General features: G+C 25.9%; 1 protein-coding gene across 2 annotated transcripts in view; it reads right to left on the bottom strand.

Moving 5' to 3' along the window:
* Positions 1 to 18,822, bottom strand: part of LOC145830086 (TATA-binding protein-associated factor 172-like) — a 58,488-nt gene that overhangs the window by 38,762 nt on the left and 904 nt on the right. For both annotated transcript variants that reach the window (XM_082937974.1, XM_082937975.1), the window contains exons 2-8: positions 17,146 to 17,272; positions 11,792 to 11,912; positions 10,520 to 10,651; positions 9,250 to 9,349; positions 4,385 to 4,433; positions 4,066 to 4,178; positions 2,552 to 2,663 (exon numbers count right to left, since the gene is read on the bottom strand). In XM_082937974.1, coding sequence (XP_082794100.1) covers positions 2,552 to 2,663; positions 4,066 to 4,178; positions 4,385 to 4,433; positions 9,250 to 9,349; positions 10,520 to 10,651; positions 11,792 to 11,912; positions 17,146 to 17,272 — 754 coding nt within the window. The remainder of the gene's footprint in view (positions 1 to 2,551; positions 2,664 to 4,065; positions 4,179 to 4,384; positions 4,434 to 9,249; positions 9,350 to 10,519; positions 10,652 to 11,791; positions 11,913 to 17,145; positions 17,273 to 18,822) is intronic.

The raw sequence follows: 18,822 nt of genomic DNA, 5'->3' as shown, positions 1-18,822 counted from the left end.
CAACATTGGGAGGAAATTCTTAGACCTAATTGACAAACATTTCAAAACAGAGAGCATGAAAAAGATCTTCAACAGAAGTACAGTAACCTCTCACATCTTTACGCACTCGTGACGTTACTCACTCTCGTTTAGTTACGCATTTTAGAATTCTAAAAAATTCAAAAAAAAATTTAATATTTTTTAATATTCCACAAATTAGGTTTATTTTATATTTTTAATGTAAAATATGTTTTTAAATGCTTACTCACTATACCATACCTTTAGACTTTGTAAACTTATGTTCCTTGACTAATTGATAAACATTTAGTTATACCTCAGTATATCAGAAATTTTGTTAACAATAAGAGTTTAAATTATAATTCTGAAAGAAATATGACTGTGTTAAATAATGAAAGTATAATGAAATAATGAAAGTTTAAAACACAAACCAATAATATAGCACTCTTGCCCTATATATGAACAAACATATAAAAAAGAAATCTTATGAAAATTCCTAGCAAAAAGTAGCAGTGATACTTAATAAATATATAGCTTACATTTAACACAAATGCTTAGTTATAAATTGAATTTGCTAAGTAGAAAAGAATATAAATGTTTAGTATCAAATAAATCACATATAAATAAAGATAAAATCTAATTATTATTAAAATTAGTAAAAATTTTCTAAAAACATTAAATTTTATATAAATTAAAATCCCTTTTTTTAAATATGTATAGTATTATCTTTTGTTTTTATATTTGTATAATAATTAAACAAATTTTTAAAAAGTGAGAAAGTCCCCAGTCTGCTTTTAACTAGAAGTAATATCAAAAAACAGCCATTATATAAGTATATTTGGTACCTCTCGTATCTTTACGATCTCTCGTATCTTTACGCAGTTTTTCTGTGGACACAATGTGCGTAAATAAGCGAGAGGTTACTGTAATTGCAAAATATCATACTGTTGTATGGATAATGTCAAATCACTAATAAGTAGCCACAATAAGAAGATACTAAATAAACTGAATCACAAGAACAACCAAGAGGATAAAACGTGCAACTGCCGCGACAAAGACTCCTGCCCCTAGTGGCAAATGTTTGCAGGGGAATGTTGTTTATAAGGCGACGATCACCAGTCAGATCGAAACAAAAGAATACATAGGATCCACAGGAGGCCAGTTCAAAAAGAGATGGTATGCGCACATTAGTGACATTAAGAATGAAAATAACAAGGGAACAGAGCTTTCCAAGTACATTTGGAGACTAAAAACAATAACACCTGCTACGATTTAAGATGGAGCATAATGCATAAGATCAGTGAAATAAAGAATATAGGTAAAATCTGTAAGACTTGCAATTTGGAAAAAATAGAAATAGCACTTGCTAATAAGAAACGAATTTTAAACAAAAGACAAGAGCTCTTCTACACCTGCCCGCACTTTAGGAAATTTTATTTTAAAACTTAGCGTATTAATTATTTTATCACTTATTTCTATTTTTGTTATTACTTGTACCCTCATTTGTTAAGCGCCATTTTGTTTTGTGTTGTTATTAGCTAAATCCAAATCTATATAGAACAAATCATCTTTTTTTTGTTATAGAAATTTCTAAATATTTTAAGCAATATCTATTTCGGCCATCATCAACAAAGTTGAGATGTTAGCGCCATCAGCAATAAATAATGAACTTTCCACGACCAACAACTACAGCATCCGAGACAACCTAAGACCGGTTTCGTCCTTATTAGGACTCATGAGGCAGGCATAGTCCCGAGAAACCGCTGTTGTGATCTTACCAAGGCGGCTTAAATACAACGTATTGATCAAACAAGCACAGAATATAATCTCACAATAAGCTGACAATGTCTGAGACGTTGGGCTGTGAATGATTTAGCTGTGTCAGTTTTTTTTAACTTAACTCACAAACGGTCGCTTCAGTACTTTGTATTTAAGCCCGCTTGGTAAGATCACAACAGCGGTTTCTCGGGACTATACCTGTCTCATAAGTCCTAATAAGGACGAAACCGGTCTTAGGTTGTCTCGGATGCTGTTGCTGTCGGTCGTTTTAAGTTCATCATTTATTATTAAATATTTTAAGGAACATACCCTAAAAATTTAAGGTGTTTATCTTAAAAAACGTAGGAGGAGATAGATTTTTAGCGAAATAGTTTTATTTTACCTTTTTATTATGCGCCTCCCATAAGGCACCTAACTGTACTTTTCGAATTTAACCGGCTTTATCTCAAAAATTATTTTCAATATTAAAATTATGTAAAATGCAACTTTTAGCTTAGTTTAAAGTCTAAAAAATAAGATCAGATTGTGAAAAAAGTTATTTAACCGCCGCTCCTTATGGCCTTATTTGTTACTATCAAATATCAAAAGGTAAATATTGAATTACATTACTAACTCCAGAAAATAAAGTACAGCTAATAACATAGTTTAAAATAGTATTTTTCTAAATTGTGAATTATTTATTTACGTCTTGCATTATAACATTTAGGAGATTTTTAGATATTAAAGAATATATCTACTTAATAATTAAAAGTTATAGTACTTAAAATAAACTCACTTCATCTTGGTTCGGATTATGTTTTGGACAATTTTCAAGATCATCATCTGAATTTATTGAAACATTATCTGAGGATTTTTTTCTCTGTTTTCTTACAGGTTCCTCATCAATACTATATTTATTTTGATAATTAGTTAGAAAATAATTTAGTAATAACAAATACTCATAACTATATATATCAACGTTATCAGTAGTTACGTTAATTAACGTAGGAGTTGGTGGCGACACGTGAAACTGTCGTATGAGATTCAAAATAATTTTAAATGCCTTAAACTAATTATATATTATACTTAAAATTTCAGTATAAACTATTTTACTAGTTTACCATAAATGATAGTCACGAACATAAAATATAATTTAACTACAGAAAATCTTACAAAGTAAAAAAAATATTAAAATTTTAAGTTTAAAACCCAATTTTTAAGGTAGTTTGACTAGTGTAACAATTGGTATCACTATACAGCATAATTATACAAATTGTTACAAGAGGTAGACTACATTAAAACTTAAATAAACTAATAACAAAAATTTATTTTTGAATAAGATTTTATATAAGTACTGACGATGCCATGACCAAAACTTAGTTTACTAATTAAAAGTTTGAAGAAACGAACTATATTACTTTTATTTATTTTAAAAACGTTATATGTTTAAAAGGCACCCACTTTTTCTCTTTTAAAAATCCTATATTATATTGGCTTAGTTATATGTATTGAGGAAAGAAAATTTACTAAAGTCAATCCAGTTAAATAGTCTTGCTTTTTTTTAACCGTATTGTCTAAGTGGGTTTATCAGTACAAAAGATTAATTAATATCTAAAAGATATTTAACCTATACTTTTGTGATCAAATATCTTTAAAGAACATATGATTTTTATTGGAGAAATACAAGGCAAGACTACTTATAGCTTTATTTTATTTTTAAACGTTATAACCAGCTTCCATAAATAAATTAATGACTAGTTTAGAGCTATAAAAAATTGGAAAGAAAATCTCTACAATTGTGATTTTGTAAACTAAAGAGAATACAAAACATATTTGATGATAGGCAAAACTAATTATAGTTTGAATTGTAATTATGATTGGCATTTAAACGCCTATTTAATATAGAGTTATTACTATCTAAATCAGAAGCTCAGTTTTAAGAAAAACATTGACAAAATTTCTATAAAAAAGATCTTGATATTGTATTTCATAATCAGTAAAGTTTTCAAAATGAAAATATATTAGAAATGGTAAAAATAGGGATTAATGAGTGGTTAGCATTACAAATTTTATTTATGTCAAAACAGTTATATTTAAGACTACAATTATAAATATATAAAACAAATAATAAAAATATTCAAGAACTAAAGTAGTAAATTTAAAAAGAATCGTAAAAGAGTTAGCTAAACATGTTTAAACTAAACTTAAACACTAAAAAGTTTTATTAACTACATAGTTCAGAAAATGTATTTTTTTTTGTAACAACCACAACTAATTGTTAAATATACTGGAATCCATAAACTGCCTTACGAATTGTTTTCACGGTTTTTCTGTTTTCTTGACATTCTAGCTCGCCTCATTGCAACATTTTTTTCTCTGCTACTCAAACTTGTACATTCTTCTTTTATTGATTCAATTTCAACCTATTAATTAATTCATATTTAAATATTTTTGTATGCTTTATTAGTTGGGAATTTTTTAAAATACCAACCAATTATCATCTTAATACTCCTTGACTACTTTCATTAACAGTTAAACAATTATTGAGAAAAAAATAACAATTTCTATTTATAATGCAAATTGATTTTTAAAAAACTTGGAATATATATATATATAAATATGAAACTACCTTTTTGCTAGATCCTTCTTCACTTTTACAAATTTCAAGATCATCATCCCTAAAAATTTAATTTAGTTAAAAACTATTTTTTTAAACATATTATTGCACAGTGGGCTGGCAAGTGGCTATTGGCCATTTTAGTGACTTAAAAATTAAACCAAGATATTTATTCAGCTGTTTAGAGCTGGGCTTTCTCTTTTATAAACTGAGTTTAGTTATATTCTGCTTAAAGTATATGAAAAGTTATGTAAGCTTAAATGTAGCAAATTTCTGCTGGTTTGAATTACAAAAACAAGTCGAAAGAACCTCAAATTTATGTCGTAATTAAGGCCTAAAGCAACTGCTATAAAAGATACCTTTAAAAGCTTTGATTAAAATACTATGAATACTTTTCTTTGGTTTAAGGTTAACTATAAAAAATTAAAAGTATAAATGTATTTATCTCATTAAAAAACTGCTATTCTTACGAAAATTTTATTGGTGTATCAAGGCTATATTAGGGTATTTTTGAGAGAGAACGTCTCAATTGCTTAGTGCTGAAGTATTTTTTGTTTTAACAAATATGACAAAGATTTCATATACAAATCTACAAAAAAAATCATCGATAGGCATATAACTATTTTTTTTAAGTTTCAATATTTAGAAATATTTTAATACCTATTTGCTTTTTTTTTTTTGAAAAAAGTATCAATATTTAAAAATAAAAATAAATAAATAAATTTTACCTGTTCAAAGTATAGATTTAATAGTTTTCTAATAAAAGATCCTAGTAAAACAAGTTCACTGGAATATAAATAAAAAAAAATTATACAGTAATCTTCCTTTATTGTACCAACATATTTTTCTGTGTGTTACAATAGTAACAGTAATAAAATAGTAATAACAATAATAGTGGTATTAAGGACAATAGTAGTAACTATATTGATAACAATAATGATAAGAGTATTAATAACAACAGCATAACCAATAATAGTAACAATAATAGTAATATTAATAATAACAATAATAATGATAATAACTGTAGTAATCAGAATAATATAAATATCAATAATATTAATCGCAATGAAGTAATTAAACGTGGTTTTAAATTTAAGAACAATGTAACTAAAAATTGTAACTGTCGTAAGTCGAATAAGCTAAACTGTCCGTTACATGGTTACTGTTTAATTAAAAATGTCGTGTATAAGGTGCGCGTTAAATGTAAACTTAGTGAAGATAACAACAACAACAACAACAACAACAACAACAATAATAATAATAATAATAATAATAATAATAAGTATTAAGTGTATATTGGTTCGACAGGAGGCCTTATAAAAGTAGGTACACAGGGCATAAGTATACTTTTAAACATGTAAATAAAAAGAATAGCACAAGATTGTCAGATTTCGTTTGGCAGTATTTTGAAAGGTATGGAACGAAAGCAGAAATGGAATGGAGTATCCTTCACCACGCCAACAATAACATCAGTAGCGCGAGCAAGATTTGCCAAATATGCAACCTTGAACGAATGGCAATTTCAGCAGAAGATAGTAAACAATTACTAAATAAAAGACGTGAAATTTCAAACATCTGTGTACACAACCGACGGTTCTTCTTCAAACAACACCTTGGCGGTTTCTCACCTTTCATATTTTTCATTCAACTTTCACATAAACACACACATTCTATTAGGATATATAATTATATTAATATATATTAAGTAAAATATAGTTTTATCCATTTATTATTCATATATTTATTTCACACATGACATTTTCCATTCTCCGACATTTCATATACTCACTTTACCCTCTGACTATAATTCTTCATATCTTTATGTGTTAAGTTCTAAGTTTAATTGGAAGACGTATTCAAATCATAGATAAACCGTGGTTTTTTACCTACTACGCCCAATAGTGCTTGAGGTTTTTTTACTGCAGGTTTTTAGTTAGCATATGACCACCTTGTTGTTTTATGTTTTGCATTTTAACTTTCATATATAACACAGTTTACTTATTAAATATTTAAAATATGTGTATGGGATCTTTAATTTAAACACCCGACTGCCACTTTATAAAACAACAATTAATTATTTCAATAACTATTATATACAATATTTATGTAATTGAAGTCATTGTGATTTCATGTATGTCGCTGTAACTTAATTATCGGTCAGTGCTTTGTAAGCTTAATAACAAGTTAGTTTTTTGTGCTTTGTTTTCTTAAATTTTAAATTTTTACATTTTCAATTTTTACATTTAAACTAAATTTGATTTCTAATTGTATATAACTTTGATTTTATTATGTTTTACATTTAAATATATAAAACACATATTACATCAAGTTCCTGTGACTTTTATTGTCTTTACCGTTGTTAAATTTTATTGATTCATTAATTAACGGTTGTGGTTCTATTTTTATTCAAAATAGATTACATACTACTTTTTTTATATTAAAGCACTTTAATTTTTTTCCCAAACATAAAGACTAAATTAAATAACTTTATAATACAAATTAAATTACTGTCTTAATCTTCATATATATTGTAACGTGATTATTGGATGTATTTTTTCATTCGTTCACAACGATAAAATTTGAATTCTATTTAAGTAAGTGGTTTGTTTTTATTATGATTCGTTTTTTTGTTGTGTATTTTAGTTTACTTTATTCAGTTTAGACTTAATTAATTACAAACATTATATAGTTTTATAACAGTCGGATTTAACATTAAGTATTTTACCTATTATTAACTATTAACCTGTAGAATTTGTAGAAATTATTTTATTTTATTTTAATTCTAATGAAAACATGTACACACCTACTTTATTCTAATCTAAGCTTCTATTCTTACATTACAGTAATTATTTGTTTGCAGAACCCATTTGAAGTTTGTTGATTCGTTAACACACAGAAACATATGTTGGTACAATAAAGGAAGATTACTGTATATATTTTTTTTTTAATAAATTTTAGTTTTTAATTAACTTGTTATATTTTTCGATACAAATTAAACCAAATTTTAGAAGTATGGTAAAAATGTATTTCCAAATAAGTATTACAGGTATTTTTCTTCAACGTTCTGCAAGCAATTTTTGACAAAAACTATCAAGAATTTTGAGTAGTTTTAAACTGTATAAGGCAAAACTGACTGGATTAAAGCTTACATAAAATACTTTAAGCAGAAAATTTGAAAAACCAATTTTGAAACAAATAAATCAAGTTCTGTTTAACTAAGTTTAAATTTTTTTTCAGCAAAATTTATTTTAGTCAATGGCCGCTTGAACCCTGTTTTCAGCCCACTGTGGATTGTTTGGTAATAAAAGAAGTTTTCTTGATAATATGCAAATCCTTATGTTATACAACAGTGCTTGTTTAAATAGTAAATGCTCACTTGTTAGTTTCAAAGTATTTCTATTTATGTCTAAGTAAATATGGAGTTGTATTATAAATGATTAAAACAAAACTTCACAAGATTTTGACAACCTTTAATAAAACTACTCTTCTACGTATAGAGAAAAATACTTATAATTCCGTAATTAATTTTAACAATTACTCTTTTACTTAACAAGAAAGGGTACGCAAATGGTTGAATGTTTAGATTGACATGCCCCAGTTTAGAACGACATTTTCTAACCCTTGTTGGTCGATGTCCAACTGGGCTTATAAGCAAATAAAACTACTTAGACTAATAGAGTGGTTGTGATGATGTATTATACTAATGATACTTCTTTTTTTTTTTTTTTCACACTATATATTAGATATGACCCCTTTAAATAGTCATAAGAATTTGAACTGTCATGTAATCACTACAGACACATTTAACATTTCTACTAGAAAATTTCTAGTATATGTACTAAAACACCCTGACATTTTGCCAATAACGCATTGATTATAGTAAAATTAAGGTTACAATGAACAATGTTTATTTATACAAACTATCACAATTTCATAATATTTTCAAAAAAATACAATTCTCAGATTTCTTTTAGAGTATAAAAAAATTTTAAGCATTTTTACTTCCAAACTCTTTTACTTTTCCAATACAGTCTTAGATTATGTTCAAATTAAAAAAAAACAATTTTATATAAAAAATAACTTCACAATTTGATAACCTAACCAACAAAAAATAAATTTTTCAAATTTCTTTTAAAAATTCGCAAACTTTTAAGCACTTGAACAAAAATTTTAGCAAAAAACTACATAAAACAATTGTTTTTGTTTTTTTATATAACAGGGTGGCCACTGGGTATTTTTAATTTCCAGATATCATGATTTCCATCCAGGTTTTTGTCGAAAATATTTTTGTCCGATTACATTCTATAACAAATTTAAGGTAAAAAACTGATTTAATTACTGCAACTTTTTGCATATAATAGATACTTTGATTAATAATTTATATTTCATTATCTTTCATGTTAAAACTATTCAAAATTCCAGATTTTCCAAAAATATATATTTTCTAAGTTTTATTTTAAAATCCAGGTTTTTCAAAGATTCCAGGGTGAATAGCCACCCTTATATAAGCTTAGTACTGCATGTAGATTATATATTAGTGTTTTGGTTAAACAAATATTATGGAAACATTAAAAATAAATAAAAAGAACAAACTAAACAATTTTCACAATTATAAACTGATTATTACAATTTTGATTTATAGAGAACAAACTTTTACTTGGTCAAAAGCATAGTAAAAATGAGCTTTTATTTTTTTTTTTAGATAGCATTAAACAAAAACAGCTTCTTTTAGAACGATTGGTTTTGCTTTACAAACTCATTGAAAATTTAAAAAATATTTACTTGTAATTATTTTGATCAAAATCTACATTATAATAATTTAATTAAATACTTTTTAGTTATTTATTTACAAAATGGATTAAACATGATTAACTTACTTGACTAATGAAGATACTGACAAGCTACATGATATATTGTTTCCAAAACCAAACTTTTGATCAATATATTTTCTTTGATTTTTTAATCTACTTTGTTTACCTAAAATGCATATAATTACTTTAGCTAAACTAAACTTGATATTAGATATTTATATTTATTTTAATTAATTATTGTTTAAAATATAATGCAACAGTAACAAAAAACTATTGCAATTCAGCAAGAGTTCCTATATTTAATTAATTTTTAAATCTAAAAACTAATTTAAGTTTTAGTGTAAGATAAGTGAAACATTTGAGTTTCAATTGAGCTGTAATACTATAAAATCAGGAAAAAGTAGGTATTAAACTTTAATTAAATCAAAAATATAGCTTATTTTCAAAAAAAAAAACAAAGTTAATAAAATAATATCTTAAAATATCTCAAGCAAACTAGCACAAACACTATAAGTTAGCCTGAGCTTTTTACAAACTTCAAATTAGTATGAGTTAGCCTGATTAAATGGATTAATAACCTTACTTAAGTTTAAAAACAAATACAATTGGTTTATTGGTTTTGCAGTTGATATTTAGATCCTGGAGATTTGACAGGTAAAATATTAAATTAAGACAACGAACTTGCTCTAATTTTAATTCTTTTTAATACATAAGTAAATAAATTTTTAATTAAAGAATATTAAAGCAAGTTAGTTTTGATATTCAAAAGATTTATCAAAGCTTTAAAAGCTAATCTTATCCATAACTTTTAAGTATTTTTGTAGTATTTTAACAATGATACTTTTTAATATGTTGAATAGCAAAAGATAAATATTTTATAGTTTTATTAGGTTGTACTGTTAAAACAATAAAAATTCAATTTCAAAAAAATTTAAAACCTGATATAACATTTCAACAAAATTGTTTTAATTTTAAATTATAGACCTTACTATGTTTTTTTTTTTTTTACTTTTTAGCACTACCTGACAAAATAACTATAAAATCTAGTGTTACTACTTTTTAATATTTCAAAAAACAAAAAAATTATGTTTTGAATCTTATTTTCATAAAGGATAAACAACTTTTAAAAAGCACTTCTAGTTTTATTTTTAAAAATTAATTAAAATGATTTGATATTTTTTAAAGAGGGAATCTTTTTGTAAGAAGTTGAAAATGTTAACATTTGAATTAAACTGTATCTAATTTAACTTATTTTGTTGTTTATAAAGTGAAACTAATTTACACCTTAAAACAATTTTAACAGTTAAACAAATAAAAAAAATTCTTTTTCACTTACTAAGTTTGTCATTTACAATGTTCATGTGATCACCAGACGATGCAACCATAGTCTTAGAATTTAATAAAAGATCTTCAATATCAAATTCATCAAAATTCATCAAGGGCTTTTCACAAATTTTCAAATCATCTTCTTTAATAATATCAAAACTATGTTACACTTAAAGTTGCAAATAAAACAAATACTTAAATGATTTATATTAATTTTCCAACTTAAACTTAATTTAAATAATAACCAATGGTACTGTACAGTAAAATCGTTACAAAAAAAAGTTTTAAAGCAATGTTCGTACAAAATAAATAACCAATACCAGCTGTGGGTAAGTCTGTCTGTAGACAAGTGGGCTTAGCAAAATTAAATCTGCACTATACCCATCATTTTAGTAGAACTTTATCTTGGAATTGGTAAAAATTGATCGACGATATTGACTGGTTGTAATGCAATATCTAGTGCACTGAGCTAGACAAGCATATCACATATGTTAAGGTCTAAGAAGCAAGAAAATTTATTATAGCTTAGGATCGAGTTTTTCAAAAATGGGTCCTCCCCAAATCAGGAACCGCCCGGATAATACTATCGTAGGTTCGGTAGACCACTAGATTTGGAAAGTGAATTAAAAAAAAAAATTCAGTTGATACTCTGGATTTTGTGATAGAAAGCAAAAAAGGTCTTGGGCATCTTTGCAGGAATTTTTGAAACCTACACTAGATGTTCTAAAAGTTTTACAAATTTACATTAGATATTCCAGAAACTGAAAGTAATTGGAGGATTTGATTTTAAAATTTGATCTAGATCAGGCTGGATCTTAATTATTTAATCGATTTGGATCCAGCTGGATCAAAATTTTAAAACAGATCCTGCTCCTGCTGGATTCTAATTTTGTTGATGCGGTAGATCAAAATTAATCTTATCAAATAATTATATTGATTAAAATGATTTGGAACAACTATTCAACCACTATGCTTATAAAATAAAAGTTAATAAATCTTACTGAGTAGGTCATGTTCTAACATTTGTCTAATTTATTTGTAATTTTCAGTAAACAAGTATTAAAAAATTTAAATATATGTTAACTTTTATATAGTAAGTACAATAATTAAAAACGTTTAATATCATAAATAACATAAATTCACATTACAAATTATACATTAGATAATCTGCTTAGATCTTTAGCAAGAAAAACATAGTTATCTATGAGCATATACTTAAATTACTTTTAAGTTCACAAGTATTTGTAAAAACATACAACAATTAATTATATAAAAAACTAACCTTCTTTTAACAATTCATTACTATCAACATTCCATTTCTTTACTTGTATTACTAAAGCTTCAATCGCTTCAACACCTGCTACTCGTGTATCCCATTCTGAATGTTTTGTATAAGGAAGAAGCTGACACATAAAAGATTTTTTAGTATTTTAATATTTTACGTAAAAATTGAAAAAATTAAAAAGTTGCGATTCTTTTTAAGTATGTAAGCTAAATGCATGAACCATAAATACCGTTTTTATTAAGTTTTTACCGAGTATTAAACAATTATGTTACTGTAACACAGTTATAATTGTAAAAAGTGTCAAGTACTTTTATACATATAGCAGGTAGTAATTAAGTCTAAATTTTATCTTAAATCTAAAATATATCTTAAATAGTTTAAAACCTTATTCTAATATAATTTATTTTGCAAAAAACAATCCACTATCTGAAAATGAAAGCTACCTCTGAAGATTGAGAAGATTCTCAAATCTAAAAACTTTAAGTTTAATTGAAAGTAAAAAAAGAAGATAGCTAAAAATTGTAAAAGAAATATTAAAATTAATTAGTTTTTTTTGCAATTTTTTAGACTTGAACTTTTTTTAATACCCATCTCACTGTTTTTAATTCCTTATGTGTATATATTAATAAAATTCTATAAGGCTGTTATAAATATTATAAAGCTCAGCTAAAACTTTATTAAATTTTTAGTTTTCACCTTTCTTTATAATACTTACTGAAATAACCATCTTATACCTTCTAGCTGTAAAAATGTTATGCTAACTAGGACTAAATTTACAAGATCAAGTAAAAAAACAAGATAGTTTACTCTTGAGAAGTTTAATTACAAATGATTTTTTTATTCAAACAACAAGAACACTTTGAAATAAATTTATAGAGAATTGTATTTTTTTAAATAAGTACTAATTTAAACTAGTGATCTGTATGATCCACAAATTGAGATCAGGCCGGATCCAATCAATCTCAAACTACAATTCAAATACAGTGCTTTTATTAGTTTATTACCTATAACAAATTTAATTTTTTCTAATTGATCGGCCAAGTTTAACAAAGAGTATTTTTACGATCCAAACATATAATTAGAAAATAATTTTCAGCTGAAAATAACTGAATAATTTTTGAAAACTGTACGTTTTTTTAATAATTAAAATTAAAACTATTTTTAAATGTAGTTTAAATTAAAAACAACTATGGAAGCTTAAGATTATAAGTACTACTGTTTGGAAAAATTCAAACTAATATAACATATTGAGAGCACATTTGTTAAGAAAAAAGCTTAATGTTTGTATTTTGTGAATTGTTTTCAAGCTAAAAACAGTGATGCAGGCTGTACTTTTTCCATTGCTAACCTATAAAAATGTTCAACTAATAATTAAATTAATCAATAAATCAGACATTTTGCCGACTTCTACCTGAAATCATATTTATAGTATTCTAACATGTTTATATTTTAAGTCTTGTTTGAATATTTGAATATTTATTTGAATAAGAATAGAAATAAATTTAAGTATTCTATATGAACAAGATTTTTTAAATAAGCACCAACGAGGTCTTTATTTAATCAATACAAGTTCTCTTCACAGAGTGCACCTATGCACACTTAAATTATAAATATTATTCTTCTGTGCACAAAAAATTGATAAGACGGAAATACTTATTAAGGCCATAGACGATTCTAAAAACGTTTTTATCAGAATTTACGTCATATTACACCTTTTATATATTCTTTCAAGACTTTGGTATGCAAACAAGTTTTGGTCTTAGGCCTTGCCAGTGCTTATATAAAAAAACTTATTCATATAGAATACTTATATTTATTTCTATCTTATTCAAATAGAATATTAAGCACTGAGAGGTATTAGACCAATACTAAGTTTGCATAATAAACTTACGTTGTAAATTCTAAATATATTGTTTTTCCTCTAGTAGCTAATATCTCTTTATTTGTTTTCTAAAATTCTAAACATATAATATTACACCTTATATGAAAGCTATAACTACATACTATTAGATACTTTTACAGAAAATAAAATTAATAATTAACTTTTGAGATATCATTAGTTGTGTTATAAGTTTCGAAGAATAATGTGTAGGAGAATACTTCTTCATTGCTGGTTTTCTGGGTATAAAATTTTATTAAATATCTTTATTTTCCTTCATTTTTTGGTCCGTTAACATCAAAATTGTAGGAATGTTATTTGCATTAATATAAAAAAACCTATTGTAAGAAATAAAATTTAGAATTTTATGACCAATATTTAAAAAAAAAAATTTAATAAAAAAATTCCAATTTTTTTTTCATCATGTAATTAAACTGAGAATGTTTCAGGAAGATTGCTTAAAAACTGTAGAAAATATAATTTTAACAAATAAGTCTTTACTGGTCTTTTTTCTTTGGTCCTTCATTATTAATCTATTGAACTTTCCAACTTTGTACTCTCATATCTCAAAAATAATTTGAAATTTATAAAACGGTAAAAAGCAACTGCTAGTTAAGTTCAAGATGTTTATAATAAGATAAACAAAGTGTAAAAAAGGTTCCTTACCCTCTCCCTACCCAGGGTTGCCACTAGTTTTTTCAAAATTTTTTCCAGGTTTTCTAAATTTCTTCCAGGTTTTTAAAAGTACACATTTTTGGGTCTATTTTTAGTTTCAAGTTAAATTTAATGTAAGAAATTGTGTTAAATAGTATAAAAACATTAAAAAGATACTGAAAGTTACTTTAAATGTGTTTTTTAAAAGAAAAATTTTTTTATGATGACAAAAAATCTTGTAAGTATGATAATTTTTTTGAATCAAACTGAAATTTTACTTCTGAAAATGTTAAAATTGTTAAAAATTCCAGGCTTTTCCAGGTTTTTTGTTCAAAATTCCAGGTTTTTCCAGGATGTTTTCAAAATTTCTTAAATTCCAGGTTTTTCCAGGTAAAGTGGTAACCGTGCCTACCTGAATTGACGTTTTTTTCATCATAAAATAAAAAGTTAATATAACATAAATTAGCAGTTCTCAACACCTTACTTATATATCAAGATACTCAAGAATAAAAAAATAGTGTTTTTTAATAAAAATTCATAGTTTTTTAGTTTAGTGTACAAAGAATTCATTTTTCAGTAGTTTAGTGTGCATAGCTTTTTAAGTTTGAAAACTACTGCTATATAGCATTCATTATGCAATTTTTTAGTTTAATTTATATATATATATATTTTTTTTTTGTACTTATGGTTGCCACAGATCAAACTGAGAGAAATTTCTGGACTTTTCCTGATTTTTAACTAAAATTTTCTTGACTTTTCTAAATCTAAACTCTTAAATTAAACTTATTCTAAAATACATAATCATACACTTGAAACTATATAAATTTTCCATTCTTATTTTTATACAGATTAAAACAAAAGTTTTTTTTGATGAATTCAATCATCTAACTTCCATTACATCACTTGAACCATCTGTGTATGATGGATGTATTTGCAGTATACAGCTCTATCAGCAAAATATTTGTATTTTCTAACTTGATACAGCTCTACTTTGTATGCATACATATAATCTTTAACTTTTCTTCTGGATTTATTAGTTTTTCATTTCATACTGTTTTCAAGCAGAGCTTTGTTAAAACATCTAGTTCGACCTGAGCCTGGTCATTGTGCAACACAAATAATGGTTGCAACAACTTTCCGAGAGAAGATTTGGCAGGAAATTTTGATGTTTTTAAATAGAACTGGTCCAAACAAACTTCCTTTTGCTTGAAGCTCTTGAACTTTAATGCATTCATTGTACAATTTACCGAAGTTCTAAATTGATCAATGCTATCAACAAAAAACATCAGCAAAAGTCTGCAGAGCAGTAGTCTGGATTTTCGTTTGCCGTGAAACAAGCTCAAGTTTAACAATAAGGTTGATCATGCCAATTTGATCATCAGACCACAAGTTTTGGGAGGCTGAGACTGGTTTCGTCCTTATTAGGTCTCAGTCTACCGAAACTTGTGGTCCGATGATCGAATTGGCATGATCAATGCTGGTATCACCTTCAGAGTTGGAGCACATTTTTTACTATGTTAAGGAGTTCACAATGTTTTAAAAATGCTAAACAACAATTGTGACTCCTAATTTTTTTAAGGCTATGTTGATTTAGGCATGACATATTTTTTACAAATTTACTTCCAACAGCCATTCTGCTCCAGAGATTTTCTACCGCTTTTATAACAAATAATCTATATCTTTTGTTGAATTTACACCTTTTGTTCCTCAACTAGGTCTTTTTTCCTCAAATTTGCAAGCAAATTGATTGCAGCACAACCAGAATCAAGGACAGGTTTTAGGGAAGCTTGATCATTTAATTCAACTTTAAATAACTGGTTAAGCTGAGGTTCATAACTATCACGTCTTTCATAATGATGCACAGCAATTTAACTACCAAGCATGAAATCTTATCATGCATAAAGGCAACAACAGGCTGGGTACTCTGGTAAAATGTCAAAAAAGGCGGCATAAGAAAATTACTAAAGAAATACAATAACATTTTTGTGTATATATCACAGTTTCACTATGGAAGTATTCTTGCCACAGATCATCAATACTAAAGAGCATAAAAAACTGCTTGTTCAAGTAGGATACTTGTTCAATATGTTAATAAAAAAAATTTGCAGTTTTACTAAGGATATTTTATTAACTTATACCAGATGAAGGCATTGGAAATTAAATAATTTTGTAAATTTCTAAGAAAAATTTTGCAATTTTAGTCTGACTTTAAAGGATTTTTAATTAATTTATACTATTTGAAGGCTTTGGAAAATAAGGAATTTTGTAAATAAGTCTGACAAAATCTGACTTTTTTTTAAATTTTGTCAAATTTCTGGACTATTCCAGATTTTTTTTCAAAAACCTCCATTTTTTCCTGACTTTACCTGACTTTTGTCATTTTTTCAGTTTTTCCTGATTTCCTGAACGTGTGGCAACCCTGACTTATACTCTTAAAATATGAGAAAACCTTATTTCATTTATTAATATTAAGTTTTGATCATAACAATTGAATTATCAGACCACAACTTATCAGGATACTGTACTGTGGTAAAATTAATGACTGTTTGTAGATTGACAAACTGTAGCTTTCTTTAGTTAGGGATGAAAAGTTTTAATAAAATCAAAACCTTGGTGTCAGTCTACCAAGAGCTTGTCCTCTGATGATCCAATGATTGGTTGATTTTTGATTAAGAAACTTTGAGCTTGTCACACAGCACATAGTTTTCCATGCTTTAGCTTCAACTGACTTTTTGTTTATCAACTTCAACTTATAAATAACTACAAATTTCTTACAACTGCTTAAAATATTAAAATAAATAAAATCAAGGTTTTAAACCTTTATAAGTAATGCATTGAGTTCTTCTGGGTGTTTCTTCTGAACATCTCCTATTTGCTTAGCTGCAGCTTTTCTTGCTATTGCTGATGAGCCATTTTCAAGCAAGGAGAAAACTTGTTCCAAGCGACTGTTAAATTAATAAAATTAATCATTATCATTTACATGCTAATTTTTATTGTAAAGTTTGAATGAAAAGTTAATGGAATTTTAAAGAACTAGTTAAATTAATTTTTATACTTGTCTAGCATAGAGATTATATCTATTTTACATAAGTTAGCCAAAAACCATAGGGAACTACCTTGTTTTTTTTTAATTTGATCTTATTTTGTAGAGTTTTATCTTACCTAGAGACATTTTTACAGCTTAACAAAATTCAATGTAACTTATGAGATACAGATATCAAAGTTGGTTAGCTCAATAAGTTCCTCTTAAAAGGTTGAAACCAAAATCAGGAAAATGTATTTCACTAAAAATCTATACTCTTCTTGATTTTATAACCAACCTTCTTCAAATTTTTATAGTTAGTACATCACTAGTATTAAATATTTTCCAATGCACGATATTTTAAATTTGAACATTTAAAGTCTTTTGAACTATATAATGAATGTTACCTAAACATTCAAAATAGACAAGAAGATAGATTTTTTAATTTCCAGAAAAAAATTGACAATGAAAAGTTTTCAGTTCTTACATTTGTATTGGATACTTTTTAGAAAAATTTAAATTTCTCAATGTTAAGTATAACTAAGTCAAGCTAGTTAACTCTATTAAAACTAGCTTGTAGTTTATACTTATAGCTTTCATATGTTAAGCTTGCTCAGACAATTCCAATACTTGTAAAAAAATGGACTCCCCCTATGGCCTATACTGTTTTAATACATAATGACTTACTTTTTAATAAAAAATTACATTGTTACACAACTAGGTAACTATAAAGAGTTATCAACTTGAATATTTTCTCTAAAAAAGATTTTTTAAACTTGTAACTCTTTTTAAAAAGCTTGCAAAATTAGTTTGAAGAGATTCAACTTTTAGTGCTATACCAAAAAACAATAACTTTAGTTAGATTTACTTATCCAGAACCTTGAACAATTTTCTTTTTATTAATATATCTTGTAAGACAATATAATTAGTATTATCTACTAAAAGTAAGTTCACAAAAATAATTGTTTTGTGTTTTTAATATCATTAATTGTTTTTCAGATTAATTTTTGCAACTGAATACAGTTATCAGTTATCAAGTAACAAAACCATTAAAAAACATTACTGAACAGTGAACATGTATTTTATATCCACAGATCAAGAAGCATTGAAATTTGTTATGATTATCAAAAAAATATATTAAAAAAAAAGTTTTCTAGAGTTTTATTTAGTTTTAAGGTGCATTAAAACATTTTATTCACGCCGTTGTCACTTTTTTACTTATACCTTAATCAATAAATAGTATCATTTGTTAAATTGATTAGAAGCCATTATGTAACATGCATTAAAACATACAATTAAGGTCATGGGGGGGGGGGGGGGGGTAAACCATGTTTTTTACAAGTTGATCTTATTTTATAGAGCTTTTTCTTAGGATCAAGATGCTTTTTATCGTTTTAAAAAATTTAAATTACTTTTTGAGATATGACCAGTTCCCTATAATAGGTTCCCTATGGGAAGGGAAAACTAAAATAG

This window comes from Thalia democratica, chromosome 2, assembly GCF_965202585.1.
Source record: "Thalia democratica chromosome 2, ktThaDemo2.hap1.1, whole genome shotgun sequence".
Lineage (NCBI taxonomy): Eukaryota > Metazoa > Chordata > Thaliacea > Salpida > Salpidae > Thalia > Thalia democratica.
The sequence above is the reverse complement of the archived record's forward strand: the minus strand, read 5'-3'. Positions and strand labels throughout refer to the sequence as shown.